The sequence below is a fragment of the Chaetura pelagica genome, unplaced genomic scaffold (assembly GCF_000747805.2).
Source record: "Chaetura pelagica isolate M959 unplaced genomic scaffold, ChaPel_1.0 scaffold176, whole genome shotgun sequence".
Taxonomy (NCBI): domain Eukaryota; kingdom Metazoa; phylum Chordata; class Aves; order Apodiformes; family Apodidae; genus Chaetura; species Chaetura pelagica.
Genome location: NW_009953484.1, coordinates 1104968 through 1120450, shown reverse-complemented (window position 1 = coordinate 1120450; position 15483 = coordinate 1104968). Strand labels below are relative to the sequence as shown.

At 37.4% G+C, this 15483-nt stretch overlaps 1 protein-coding gene across 1 annotated transcript in view; it reads right to left on the bottom strand.

Moving 5' to 3' along the window:
• The window catches only part of SYNPO2 (synaptopodin 2), an 85065-nt gene extending 71420 nt beyond the window's left edge, over positions 1-13645 (bottom strand). Inside the window, exon 1 of the mRNA XM_009998562.1 lies at positions 13541-13645. Coding sequence (XP_009996864.1) covers positions 13541-13645 — 105 coding nt within the window. The remainder of the gene's footprint in view (positions 1-13540) is intronic.
• Positions 13646-15483: the final 1838 nt, after the last annotated feature.

Here is a 15483-nt window from a genome sequence, read left to right as displayed (position 1 = left end):
AGGACAACAGCATTCCTTTTTATTTTGTGTGGCTACTGTTGCTCCAGCTTTGCTACAAGGATACCCTGCATATTTTTCAACTATTGAATGATGGGTCTAACTAATTTGCATTGTTATGGCAATATTGAATCTCCACATAACTTCAGTATGTATAAATCCAAAACTCTGCCAGATGTTCATTACTTGTTTTTTCGAGTGAACAGTGCCTGTGCTACACAAGAGAGCAACTAGCAAATGTATCTTAGCCAAGAGGCACTTTTTATAAGTACTTCTGTAATTAAGGCATTTTCAGCTACAAAACCAAAATCCTCCACGTAGTATTTCCTTTTAGATCAATGGAAAGGTCTTCAACTCCAACCAGGGTCACCTACTAGCTTAAAAATCTGAGACACTAGCAGAAGAAGAAATGGCAATCACTTCATCTTCTCCTCTCATATGCATTGTGCTGCTTTCAGAGTTTGTTTTTTTTGTGAAAGAAGAAACAATCTTAAAGAACATCTGACAGTAGGACAGCAGGATATTCGTGAACAATTGCTCAAAGGAGTGTCAGGAAGCCCAAGATAATGGCAGAATCAGCCCTGGTCTGCAGTGCTCTTACAAATTACAAACACCAAATAAAAGGAGTAGAAGGTAGGAAGAACTTGTGAAGTCACAACTAGAAACGGAGAAGACTTTCACGTGGCTCAGTTCTGCAATTTTGTATTTGTTTCCTGAGCAAGTGCTTCCCTATGATTCACATTGCTATATAGACTGGAAATGGACGGGCAGTGCAGCTCCTTACCTCATGGCACTGTTTATAGCTGTCTGTTTAAGAACTCTTTGCAGTCAGACACAAATTTCAGAATATTGGTGATGTAAAAAGTAATTTAAAAGTCAACTGAAGATTAAGAGTGGCATTTTAAACAGTTGAATGGGAACGTAGAAATGTACAGTACTCTTTTTCACCTAAAAGAAGATAATCTGACTCAGATTGCCTCAGAAGACTGATAATACAATTTTGAAGGAAAGGTCCTGTTATGCAAACTGCTAGTATCTTCTCAAGTTTCTCTGGGAAGAACAGTTTTTAAGGGTTGCATAGACTTTAAACAGTGTCACAGGTCAATGCCTTCATAAATTAAATTCAGTGTCAGAATCAGTGTCCAGTTTCCTTTTCTCTTTATTATTTTGCCCTGAAACTTACCTTTTTCTTATTAAATTAAACCTGATACTTAATTTAAAGAAAACACACAAGAAGACTATTTTTAATGTCACTGCAACAGGGGGGATTGCTTTCCATTTCTTTTATTTTTGCATGGAAGAAACTAGAAATCTGCATACATTCATCTTATGCTCGGTACCTAAAGGAAGAAGCCTTGATGACTGTAATTTGTGAGAAGAAAAAAAACAAGTCCAACCTCTCCTTCCATGTCCCCCACCCCATATTCCACATGCTTTGCATAGGTATTTTACTCTGCAAAAGCATTTATCTGTGGCTGATGCCACAGGAGTGCAACAAAGCTTTCTGTATTAAAAAGGAGGATGATCCAGAGGTGGAAGGGGTGTTTCAATAAGGACAGGCTCAGCAGATCTGACAAACACATGTGCTTCACAATAAGCAATATTAGCTGCAGAATGGGGTTGGGGTCTGCTGCTGGGAGGATTTTGCCTCAAACACTCCTTAGCGGTGTGCTCAGTCCAAGCAAAGCAGTCATACTGGTCATTCTGACCAGTCAAATGCAGTTGTGGCAGGATCTGTATTTAAGGTGCTGGTTAGATTGTGACTAATTGTGTTTAAATGATGGAAAAACTAGAGGTCCACAAGGCCTAAGGGAGCCATGTGAAACAGCCAAAATGAAACCTGAGCACACAAAAATGTCATCTAGCCTGAGAGTATCTTTACAAGTGTAAAACTAGAGAAATCAAAAAAGTTCCGGGAAGCTTTTAAATTAAACTCAACTCATTTGAGCCTATATGTAAGTTGTGCTCTAAGTGACATACAGGTATAACCTGAGATTATGTGAAACCCTAAGGGAGATCACTGCTTTCTGTAGTGCAAGGAAACTATACAAACAAGAGAGGACTTTGTAGTGTATCGTTTTCTCTCCCAGTGAAAAGAAGATCCTACAACATAAAAGGGACTTGCAGTCACAAAGAAACCTATTCCTACAGTATTTTGGCCACGTGCAGATCAAAGACCTTCACCAGATAGTAACCTCAGTCCCCCAGTCTTTGGATTACTAAAAATATTATTTTCTTTGGAAACTGTTGTTGCTAGACAGCACAAGTCTCATTTGAAGGCTTACTTTACTCATAATGATCTGATGTAAACCTATGAGAAGGAGCTCTTCAGTTGGGTAACAAGCAAGCAAGAGGCACTTCATAGAGGCACTTCATAGGCTATAGGTGACTCTTACAGCTCTGACTGTTACTGTGTGTGCATCCAACATGACAGATCCAGTCACTGAATTAAATTGTGTTCCTTGTTCCTGATGGAACACACCTGCATGTAAACACAGAACAATAAATATTTTCCAGCCTTTAAAAAAAAAATGTTTAGGTCTAGAGTAGTAAAAGGTTTTGGGGAAAGATTTGGTTTGGCTCTCATTTGAGGTGAGCTGGGTTGCCATGCTGTTGCCTAGAACACGTGAAAATACTAACAAGAGGCAGGGTTTCTTCCCACACTTTTCAGTTTCAGCTAAGATTGTGCTAAAACAGGATCCCATTGCTACCTCTCTATTTTTATCCCAGGACCCAGCAGCTGATGAACCATGCCAGGATTTAAGTCTTTAGAGCTGGATGACGCAGGAATCCAGAAGGCCTGAATTCAAGCCTGATTTGAACAGGCCAGTGCATCTTTAGTTTTTGCTTGAGTCAATTAGCATCCAGCAGCAATTGTGCTGACTCCCAGCCTCAGCAATTTTTCTAGGCCTCTTATGCAAATCAGGCCTGGAAGCAAACAGCAAGTAAATGACCTAGAAGGCTGGTACGGGGCTGGGCACCATTGTTCTTAGGCTGTGTATTTCAGTGCTCTGTTTGTGCATCTAGTAACATTAAAAAAATGACAGGCCACAAAGATAACTATCTCCCCAGGCTTAATTATTGTACCCTTTGTACTACTCTTGCCAGTGTAGAAAAAGAGGCATTCACAGTTCTCTCACTGTGTTTAGATTCACTGGATTGTTTTTCACTGTTTCTATAAACATACAGGAAGAAAACTGTGATTCTGGGATTTTGGAAAATTTTTGCTTCTGTAGAATGATGAGGTTTTGGTGTAAAATTCTTTTTGTAGTCACAAATTGTGCCATGAAATAAAAAATCTTTTGGTAACGTTATCCTGATGATACGGGAAATTACTTTAAAATGTAGCATAGGTAGGTGCTGAATCAGGGCCTTTCACATAAAGAATCAGTTACGAAAAAATTGAGATCACACCCATACTGATCTGTTAATTTAAAACTATTCGAGTAAAAAATGGGCTTAAGCTGCTAAACTCAGATTTCTGACACCCTTGCTGTTCAAGGATGTGTTCTTGGATTTGGTTTTGCTGCACTTCATGGGAGTCTATTCTCCATCAGATTAGTAAAATCTCGGTTTAGAAGAGCTAATGTTACAGACTAAAGTCATGACTGAAAGTGAGGGTAGAGAAAGAGAAAGTAGGATAATAAGGAATCTAGAAAAAAAACCATCTTAATATAGCTGAAAATTCCGTTTAAATTGGATACAAGACCTGGTTGATTTCTTAGATCTCCATGGCTCCCTGTCTGCTCTGGCTGTTGTCAGATTGGTCTGGAAGAAGCTGAGGTTTGATACAAAGTTTCTTTATACTCCTTTTAAAAATTATTTCATGTATTCGGTAATCATGTGTAGTATTACTACTGAATGTTCATAATATGGTGTAAAATAGGTGCAGAAATATTCTTCTGTTTTGTCTTAATGGCTGCCTTTTCTGAGGGTCTTTGGAAATATTCCTTTTTAGTTGTTTGTGTTGTTTTTTTAAAGATCAAACAGTGTCCTAATTATAGTGTTATGAAACCACATAACAAACCCTAGTACAAATGTATGGAGCCCCTCCTTAAGGGGATTACATTATATTTGTATGCAGGGAATAAGAAGTAAAGTGAAAGGAAGATTTGTAATGGTTAATTTGATATTATTATTTTGGTTAATTTGATACTATATGATTCTTGGCTTGTTTTATGTATTTATCTTGAAGACATTAGGTCTATGCTTTGAGATTTTTTGATCTGGGAGGTACTGAGCCAAACAATACCTAAAAGCTTCAATAAGAAAACATTAAAGCTAGGAGCCAAAATTTCTACAGGTCTAACTGTCTTTACATTCACTTACCTATGATTTTGGGCATTGTGAATAAGAGCACCATCTAGTGATAATCAATAACAAGTCGGTGTCATGAAAAGGTAATGATTCAATCAGGACATAAAGACACACTGCTGATTCACTTAGCTAAGGGATTTGGGGGCTTTAAAGGAGACACTGTTGTAGTTGTGATTTCCAGTTCACTCCAGTGGCTAGTATCTTCCCCTAGATACTCCTGAACACACACACACACCACCTCTAAAGCCTAACTTTGGCTGACAGTGTAGATACCATGAGAGAACACTTTTTATGTTGTTCTAAGGTAACAAACCCCTCCAAGACTGGGAATGACTCATTTTGTAATGTTCAGCATAACATATTTATTGCACTGACTGAGATTTAGGTGAAACCATTCTAATTTCCTAAGTATCAAGTTTTTCGGAAAGCAAATAATTCTGAAACTTTAGGCTTTTTTCAGTGAAGGATGTCAAACAGCTGCTCCTCTGTAAGGATCTTAAGCATTAAATAGTATTATGTTAGAATTTGCTTAAAACATTCTGTGTTTAATAATAGGCTTTTTTCTCATTTGAATAATATTGTAAATAAGTCTTACGTTACCATTCTGCAAGTATTACTTCAGTGTGTGGGAAGATCATTCTGAATATGTGATAATTTATAAAGCTATTTATCCCTTTCAGATTATTTCCATATGCATCCTCTGTAATTATATCAGCGGCTTATGGCAGCTAGTCCTTGCAGTGATCTCTGTAAAATAGGGTAATGCAATTTGTGGAACAAAATGCTGATCAGTCTATCTCAGCCACATCTGTTAAGCTCTAGTAGTTCAGAGATTTCTGCAATGAGAAAGCTCATGCAAAGCAGAAAGTTTCCTGTTACTTCTTCCAGTCCAAAGGAAGCTGATGGGTGCTCTTCTAACCAAGTAACAGTTAGAATCTGAGGCATTATTCACCCACAATTTTCAGTGAATTCACTGAAAGTGATGCTTCAGTAGGTAGCTGTACTTTTGTATTTAAATCAAAGTAGTACCAAAAGAATAAGAGAAAGCAGAGCAAGAAATTATGGCAGAGAAGGTGATGATTTAGAGGGATAAATGGAGAGATGATCTTTTCATGAGCACCAGTGGCAGTGGTCTAGTAAAGCTAATAAAACTCATTATGTGATTCCCCTTGATTGCAGTACATCTTGGAAACATCTGATATTGTACAGGTATAAACAACCATTATAATCACTGTTGCACAATTCTCCATCTAGATCCTTTTCTTCTGGAAGAAAAGCAGGATTTTTTGGGAGGACTCTTAAAGCCTTTCCAAAGTGAAGTTTGTTAAACTGTTGAAGATGCATGTATAGGATGGGTGTGCCAACACAAGGAGTTACTGTCTGACTTGTCCAGCTGCAGCTGTGCCTGCTGAAAAATTTGCCACCCACAGCTGCTTGGCATTCCTCTCACTTTCTCCCTCCTATCCTAACCTCGAGGTTTCTACACCTCAAGTCTTCTAGATGAACTGCTAGTGTGGGAAAGGATGGTGAAACAGTGGCGCAGGTTGCCTGAAGGAGTTGTGGGTGCCCCATCCCTAGAAGTGTTCAAGGCCAGGTTGGATGAGGCTTGGAACAGCCCAGTCTAGTGGGAGGGTTGGAACTAGTTGATCTTTAAGGTCTTTCTGACCCAAACTGTTCTGTGATTCTATGTTCCCTGAGCTCTCAAAAAAAATGAGGTGAGTTAGGAAAGCCCTGATATCTAACTCCCCTAAGAAATACCTGCTCATTTCAACCAACACAAGCCTGTCTATTTGCAGAATTTAAGAAAGCAAAAGGGCAGTTACAAGTAGTCTCTTCAACGAGTAAACAATTGCTACTGAGAGGTAGGTCCACAGTCTAAAGTTTCTCCTTAGCTTACACTGATACATTATCAGTCTTGTAATAAATGGCTTCTAGTTTCTAGTAATGTCAGTCTAGTACCTATTATTAGCAATCATTTCAGTCTCTTTAGATAAGCAAGCTATATGTCTTCAACTCAAGTATCTTTGTCCAGATGAAGACTTCCAAGACAGCTTGGAAATTAAATGTACAATTACCAAATAACTGGAAAAATGTTACATTATTTAAGTGTTGTCTGAATACCCAAAAATTTTTTGTTCCTTTGAAGGGAATGACTTCTGGTAGACACAGAAAACTGTAGTAAGTAGATCCCTAGCAAAAACTGCTACACCCTTCCCAATGAGAATTTTTATTCATGATATCTGCTTCTAATTAAATAACTGCACCATATTATACATACTGAGGCCCAGTCCTTTGTCCTGTGAAGTCAATGGCAAAATTCCCATTGAGTTAATGGGAAAAAATGTAACTCCTTCCTTTATAGCAATTTCAACTGTTGGGTTTTTAAAAAAAGATTCCACTTTGCCACCTTTTCCTACAGACAATAAGCAATTCCTGATACTCCTTGTATTAAACAGAGTACTAGGAAGTGGAAATTTGATCTTATTATGTTCCCCTGTCATTGCCTTTACTTTTCTCTCTGCTACAGTAAAGTGTTGCAATGGAAATCTGATTGTCTTGCATTATCTTCATTTTAGAAGTTTCTTAAAATTCATTATTGCAGCAATGTATGCCATACATGGCATGTTTATGTTAGGGAGAACATATCAAATGAGGCTGGCAGTATAGAAACCATAGCTTATGTACTTTTTTCATAGCTTTGACCCATCACCAGTTCATCTCCTAATTACTTGCAATATAAAAACATACTTAAAAAATATAACAACAAAGCATCCAGCCTTCTAAGTGTGACCATATTTCTCAAATATATGTAGAAAAAGGCAAGTTTATAAAATAATGATTCTACAGCTCTGCGGTCCAGGATGGCATAAAGGTTACCTGTGCATTTGATGCCCCATCCTAGATGCAGGAAGGAGTTATCAAACAAAGAAGGAAGTTTAAAGAATTCAAAATACATATATGTGGAAGCCAAAAGAGCACTTGTAGACAGTGTTTCCCTGTTAAAAAACATTCTATGCTATGCTCAGGACTGTAGCACATGGTGGAGAGCTCAGGTAATAATCCCATTGGCTCAGGCAAGCTTAGAGCTAGTTTTTCACTATAATTTATCTTCCACATAAGCAACAAATAAAGCAGCCACTTCTTCCCTCTTCTTAGCACCCCACTGAGAGCAAGGTGCTGAGGGTTTTTGAAGATTTTTGGCTTTCATGCTCAACATGTTGTACTGGCAGGTAACCAAAAAATAGTACTTTGATTTTTTTGGCGCATGCTGAAGTGTTTCAGACTAAATGTGCATTAGTCCCATCCTAACATCCATACTTGCTATGGACTACAGATTCTAATGAAATGGGACAGATGGGAAAAATTACAGAAAAGAAAAAAGAAATCCACTGTGTAACTTGTGCACATTAGATCTGAAATTTAAAACCTTCAAGCTGATATCTGGGGAGGGGGGTTTACTGCCAGTTTCGTTCCAGTTTTGTTACAGTGCTTGTAAGTACTGGTTGCAATCTAAATGTTATCATTTTTGTCCACAGTTAATTCCATGCACGGAATTGTTCCTCTTAAAGTTGAAGCTATCTTTGCAAATTAGTCTTATTTTATAGAGTGTTAAGCATTTACCCTATGAAATATGGTCCCTTAAAATATTTTTTACTCGAAATATTTCTGCTGTAAATATGAAGAACACTGAGATCTCAGTTTGGAAGAAAGCCCTTCTGTGATATGCATAAATATCTATCTGTATCCTCTCAAACAATCTGACACAATCCTAAAGGCCTTTGTAAACATCATTTCCTGTTACGATATTTTAATGTGAACTTGGCCAGAAGTCTTACTATTACATTCAAATTCACAATAAGAATGCAATGGCAGAAAATACAGAACAATGAAATATAATTATGTCATGCAGTGTATTTTAAATGTTTGCAGCTAAGAAACTAAAAAATGAAGCAAAGGTCTATACAAAGCAGCTAATCTAATTTAGTAGGAGTACAATGCTTGGCTTCTTTTAGTTTGCTTAGTTTAAATCAGTGTGAATTATGTCGTTCACTCTATTCCATTGAATAATCTCCTAGCATGGGAGTTGGAAAACCAACTATTGGAAACAAGCACACATGAATACTACCATGTATCTGAAGCATGCTTGCATTTGCCTAAATACTGTGGAGAAAGCATGCCAAAACCAGCTTGGTATGTAGTTCAGCATATCCAAAACCTGTACACAATCATGTGCTAGTTCAGCCTGCAGTTTTTAAACAACTAGATGGGACTTTAGTACTAAACATTTCCATTGGCACAATAGCTGGAATGCAAAGGTTTGAAACTAGGAAATGCAGACCCCTAGCCTTTGGAAATTTATATTAATCTTTGCTGGTAAAGGTGTATAATTTTATTTTTTTTTCCTCATTATTTTTCTAACTAGGGATAACAGATTTTCAGGAACGGAGTTATTTGTCAGTGGTCTATTTTAGTTAGATTTGATAACTTGAACTTGTTCCTTTGTTTTGCAAAATAAATTAACCTGACCTCTTTAAAGCCCAGATTCTTCCTAGTTGTCAATGAAAGTTTTGTCATTCACTTATTAGAAGCTGAACTGTGTCATCTAAATCAGTGTAAAAATTTACTGGTTATTAAATTGGGTCAAGGCTCATAACAGAGTCAAAATCCGCTCCAGAAAAGATAAATAAACCCACAATTTTCCACATAATTCTATATGTGAAAGAATATGTAAATATGCCTTACAGGGTTTTCTGAATATCAGCAAATACCGGCTGTGTCAGATGGCCTAAAGAATGAATTTGAGAATAAGAGTTTGTCCAGGCTGCAAAAACAAACTATGTTTGGAAATGCATTAGCTAGCAAATTTAAACAAACAGTTTTAAATACAGTCCAAGTAAGGCAAGTTGTGTTTAAAATAATGTAGGTTAACTCTGAACTCCCCTTCTTTCCTGCCAAAGTTAAACTAGCATGTTTTAAACATGGCTCGCTCTGTCCTACTGCTAGTGCATAAAGTTGCATTTAAATTCTGTTAAAAATGTATACAAATAAGGCAATATCAGCGAGGTCATGTTATCTGAGCACTGAGCTGTTACACAGCATGCTGAGCACCTTCATTTCAAGCAGAATTGTACATAGTATGATACTGACTATATGTCAGTACTTGACTATGTCTTAAGTATAATTTCAGAAGCAGACAGCACCAATGCACCAACTCCAAGATGACTATTAATGTCATATGGAGATGATCTGAAACACAGAACAGTATGAAGGTCAGCTTTATGAAAGCCATTTGGGGTTGTTCTGCATGTGTCAATTATTTCAGAAAAATGCAGGGAGAAAGTCAAACTACCACAACAGAGCCCACCTCCCTATATATCCAGCATAAAGCAAGCATATTCAGACATCAACTTTTCACACTGTGGGTTCAGGTTGTTCCCAAGTCTTTGAGTTTCACTTTCAGTTTCAGGTTCCAATGAATCCAAAATGATGAAACTGAGACTTGAATTGAAATCTGAGTGTTTTTGATGGACAAGTGCACAAGTCTAAAATAACCAAGGCCAGTTTTCATGTCATTACTGAGCCAAAGGGAGAGCTACTATTTGTGCAGCAGCAGAAGCAGCAGTCTTTTTCAGAAACTAGCAAAATAGTCACAAACTGTGTAAATTTTGCATGAAGCCTAGTTGAGGCTGTTGGATTTGAACCCTGAATTATCAAAGTATTTAATAGGAGTCATTAGGACTATAATTAATGTTTCCAAGACAATGGAACATTGCGTGATATTTGGCATGTTTGGACTTAAGAAATGTCCATAGAAGAGCAAATATTTTCAGCGTGCAAAATCACATTGGTAGGAGTTTCAAAATATCCATTAAGTTCTTTCAAATAACATTTTAGAGGATAGGAATTATAATGGTAGTCCTACACTGGCAAACTGGCATGATAGAAATGAAAGGAAGGAAAATATTTTTCTAAAAATTTATTTGAAAAAAGTTCCTGAAAAAGTACAGAATATCTGTCAGCACATTAAAAAATATAACCATGTGTTTGCCCGTATGTAACTTCCTATTGTTATGCCGATGATGAATCAAGGAAAGATCCGGATGAATGCTCTCATAGGTCTAAAATAGGACAACATGAAGATATTGTTCTTGCTGAGTGTATGTATGTAGAAATCTATCTGCATATACTACATATGGACCAGAGTACTTCCAGAACCGAGATGTTCTGAATTCAATAAGTGAGGCACGTTGTCTCAATAACATTAATTTCCCCAATGTCTCAAGCAGGAAAACCTACAACACTACTGATCATACAGAATTTTCAGCATCTGATGATTTTTACTTTTAGGATACCAATGGGAAAAAGAGGACTGAATTTCCTTTGAAGTGCTTAGAGGTCTGAGTCATGGAACTTACTTTCCTTGAATACTAGAACTATTCAGTTGAGTTCCCAAACTTAAATTAGCAAGACTCTGACAGATACAAACAATGAGTTCATAAAATTGCTGTTTGGTGTAGGTAACAAATATGCTGGGAATAATTTGCCTGCACTGCAACCAGATAACTTATAACTGAACCGTGGTATAAGGCCATTAAGTCTAAATCATCTCTAGAACAACTCCATTAAATTACCAGTTGCAAATGAGATGTTTCTTAAAGGCATAGTTGGTATTGTTAAGTCTCAGTAGAAGAACTCATAGGAATTTCTTTCAAATGCTGGTCCAGAAAGTAATCCATTATTTTGTACATACAGTTTTTATATATCTCAAATTAAACACTGCAAAGAAATTTGCAAGAAAAAAACCACATTATATTTATTTTTAAAAGCCTGCTTTCACATATTTCCCAATGGAAACAGAAAGGACATCATGTGTCACTTTGCTCTTATATATCTTGAATTCTTAGCCATCTAGGGTCACTGTTGTACTGAGATTCCCCAACCGTCTCCGGCTTTGGGAAAGCTATCCTACAGTGCAGTACGTGGAACTGGAAATCTTGAACTGAACCTCAAACTGAAAAAAAAACCAAACCAAAACAAAAAACACACAATTTTTCATTGTGTTTAGAAAACACAGCATTTGGGTTTTATAGCCAGTAGAAAAATTAGTATGCACTAATTTAATAATTCCTGACTCTTCCATGAGTTATTAGGTTCAGTTTTCATGGATAGCAGAATGAAAGCTGAAAACATTGCCTGTCCCCCAAAAGGGTCATACACAGGGTAGCTGCCGACCTCCCCCCACCTCACTGCCTCACCCTGGTGGTGGTTGCTGACCTGGAAACCCAGGTCTGCACCCCTCTGAGAGAGCCCTGGCTCCCAGGGAGGACAACAAACCTTGCTGACAGAGTGAGTTCCAGAGAAAGCTGTTGCCTGTCAGCTCTAAGTTTCACGTTTTCAGCCAGATACTGTTGTCAATTTTCAAATCTCACTGATCCTGACCAACTTGTAAGCATGGAGAAATGATTGATCTGAAACTCATGAAGCATCCAACCCACCATGCCTGCAACACATCTGATGATACATATGTATTCCTACAAAGGGTATTCTGTAGTGTTCTATTACGTGGCCTTTTGATTTGGTTCACTTGCAAGAAAACAAACTCATGCTTCTTTGATTTTTCTTCTAAAAATACTTTTTTTTTTTTTCATAAGTCTGAATATACTTTACTGGTGGATTTTCCCATTATTAGTTATGACTGTTACCATGCATCTAGTTCTCAAGTCCCAAATTTTAGTGGTAAAACAGAATCCAGACTTAAGTGCCACAGACTAGGATGTGATTATGAAACAAACAAAAAATGTGTAGCTCGTTTTTATCAGGAAAAGTAAAGCTTAATCAGAATCATGTGTTCAAACTACTGTGCTTTTAACTTTTGATTTTATGTAATCAAGGCCCTTTGCCTTTTACCGTTACTTATAATTTTTGAAGTTTTAGCTACAAGTTTTCACTAGATGGCAGGATTCCACTGTCATCTATTATCTGTGACTTTACTTCTAAAGCAACAGTTGCCCATCGGTAGGAAAAAAATTTCAACATGTTAAAGTTTTGCAAAACATAAAAACAAACAAAACTTAACAGCAATGAGAAAAAATTATGCATGGACTCAATATACTGTTTCTGCTATTGGTGAAAAATTTAACTGCTCCAGTAAATAGAATGTACCTCATTAATAAAGATACTGACAGTTTGAGAAAGTTAGAACTTAAATAGCCAAACTGCTGATGTAAAAATGCTATATCAATGTACAAAACCCTTCACACTCAATGTACTGGGTTACCAAGATACTAAAATGTGATAAGATACATTTTAATCTCTCTCCCTGAGTTTAATGAGGCAGAATTCATTGTATGATGATCAGTCCCAGTATAATTTCTGCCAGTGGTGTTGCTGATCTCAAAGCTCTGGACAAAATTTGTCCCTCTTGTCTAGGAGAATAAAATGCAGCTTCATACAGTTACATAAGCCTCAATAACCGTAACAAATCTTCATTGTTGCACCAGTGGAGAAGCTGTTGCAATGTAGTGAGCAGTGATTATTTTTAACAAAACTACTCTTCGACTATTGTTTTTGCAACTTGGGCTTACCACTTCTTATATTTTATTTATGCTGAATTTCCACTGTCTGTTTTGCACTCATTTTATACATGAAGATAATTTATGAAGCATTCAGTAATTTTCGTTGTTGCTCATGAAATATAAGTGGGAATGTTTGGCATCTCTTAAAGCTGCTTCTAAGACTGAATAACTTTCCAAAACCAGAGATAACTCCGTGTAATGCTTTCCACACTCCCAAAATAGTACAACATTTTCTCATGATAAAGCTGTATTTATTCTATGCCTAGAGTAGAAAAAGTCTCATAAATAGAAGACTGAAACAGCATTTCCTAGTATGAGATTCAGTCTTGCGATATGCTGAGTGCATTCAAAAACATTTAGCAAATAAAACGGGAGCTGAAAGGCACACCTCATTTCACAATTTTAAACCTTTAACATTTAAGGAAAAGTTTGCAATACTTGCAAGCTAAAAAAAAGTAATAATTCCTTTTCATTGAAACAAACATAATAATCAACACCTGTAGAATCTCTGCAAAACATGTTAGTAAATTCAAACAAGCATCACAATAAGATCCATACTAAGCATTTCATTGGAAGCAGTATCTATTTAAACTCTTTTCTTCCCTCGTGTTCACAGCAACACAGATAAGATCTTTCTCTCGTGATCCTACCTTGGCGATTTGCAAAGGCTGCTTTTGCTCCTTGCCACCTTGCAACCTAAAGCCCCAAGGCGCCCCTCCGCTCATAGCAATGCAGAGATAATCCCCTGTGCCCATTTTCCTGGTGCAGTTAGGCAGCGTTCATTTACAGGAGAACATGAAAAATTTGTCTTGCAGATGTTCAGCGAGCTGGAGATTAGTCTGCTAGGCAGAGCTGGAGACCCAGAGCACCACACTGTTGCTGCTGCTGTGTACTGCACTAGCAAATGCAGTCATTGAGAAGAGCGCAAGAGCTCCCTCGGATCAAGGGCACAGCCCACTCTGTCGTCAGATTTCTACGCTCAGCCCACCTTCAAAGTCAAGTAAGTAAAGTTGAGGAAATGCACACAAAGAGACTCTGCCATGAGGCAAAAAAGGCTGTATTTAAACATGATTCTTCTGACAGCTAAATCAAAACAACAGCAAAAAGTGTACATTTCCCAGTGACAATTTAGGATGTAAGTTTACTTTAGTAAATGGTACTAGACCTTTTAAACTCTTAATTTACCCATTTCTTGCATTCATACTCCAAACAAAGAAGAAAGCAGAATCTCAAGTGAAATAACATGTACATCCTCTGAATATTTGGTACACTTAGATTGAACTAGGCTTGAGATGCTCTACCCGACATGCACTTTCTGCAGTACTGCAGGTATGCAAAAAAAGCCCCAAATAAGAAAAGCTTTAATACTTCCTTATCTTGGAATGGCTTCTTTTGCTGTTTTTCTCAAACCTCAGTATAGTTTAATGTGCACTGCTATTTAGCAAGGACCTGAATTATTTTTGGACCCTAATAATATGTGTTCTTATGCAGTCTGTTCCCTTTCTTTTAAGAGAAGGGAAGAGGATTAGTGGAATGAAGTATCAGATATCTCTACTGATGCTATCAGTGGATGATTTGCCTTGTGTTGTTAAAGGGGAACCTTATTATAAGCACTTAAAAAAAATAGATTAAATAGGAAGTTAATATGCTGGTGCCTTAAAAGAGCTGAGTTCGGTTCTGTTCCCCATTGGTGACTTGGGGTAATACAGACTGTAAACAGCTGAGCTCCTCCAGGTCTAGGAGTGGTGTAAGAGGTGACTGTTCTTCAGCAGGGGATGAGTATTCCCCTAGCTGAGTGTTAACAACTGATAGCATTTCTGCTCACTTCAGCCCTAAGTCAGTTAGCCTGGCGTACATCATACATTTTGAACTAACCTGGTTCTAAAGGAGTGTGTTCAGCAGATGGGCAGAAATATCTTTAACAGCTAGGCTAATTTCTGAAATAAACACTTCTTACTTTCAGACCCAGGTTCATGTCAGATTCCTACAGCCTAAATTCTGCTAACGTTTCTGTACAAAGTGTTTTCAGTTGGCTGGTTCTAGGTCTTCAGGAAACACTCAAGTTTGCATCCAAGTAGCTGGTAATCATTGAGCCTTTAAACCTAAGCTGGTGTGTCTGTCAATTCAGTGTCCCTTGGAATGATGTTTCCTTACACTACAGCAATGTTCTTTAGAGACCATTAGGCAAAATGCCAAGGTAGAGGCAATATTTCTGTTAAACTGAAATATTATGGCTGGAAAAATAAACAGGCTTTTAGGCAATTGATCCTCTGAAGGCAGTAAGGTAACCCAAAGACTGGATGAAAACAAGCTCCCTAATCAAACAGAGGAACATGTCACTCTTTAAATATCAGGATTTAATGAGAAGAAAAGTGCTTTCCTTATTGACTACAAGTCAAAGGCTCTGGGGAAGCAAACCAAGCACAGCTTGCCATATTATTAAATACTAGCAGAGAAATCATACTCGGAAAGGAAACAGTCTTTTAAAGAAGCTTTGCCAGACATCCTCTGAGTGAAGACACCTCATTTAAAATAACTCCTTTCAAGGTAGCTGCCTGCTTCTTATTATCTTACGCAATGTTGATTTGCTACT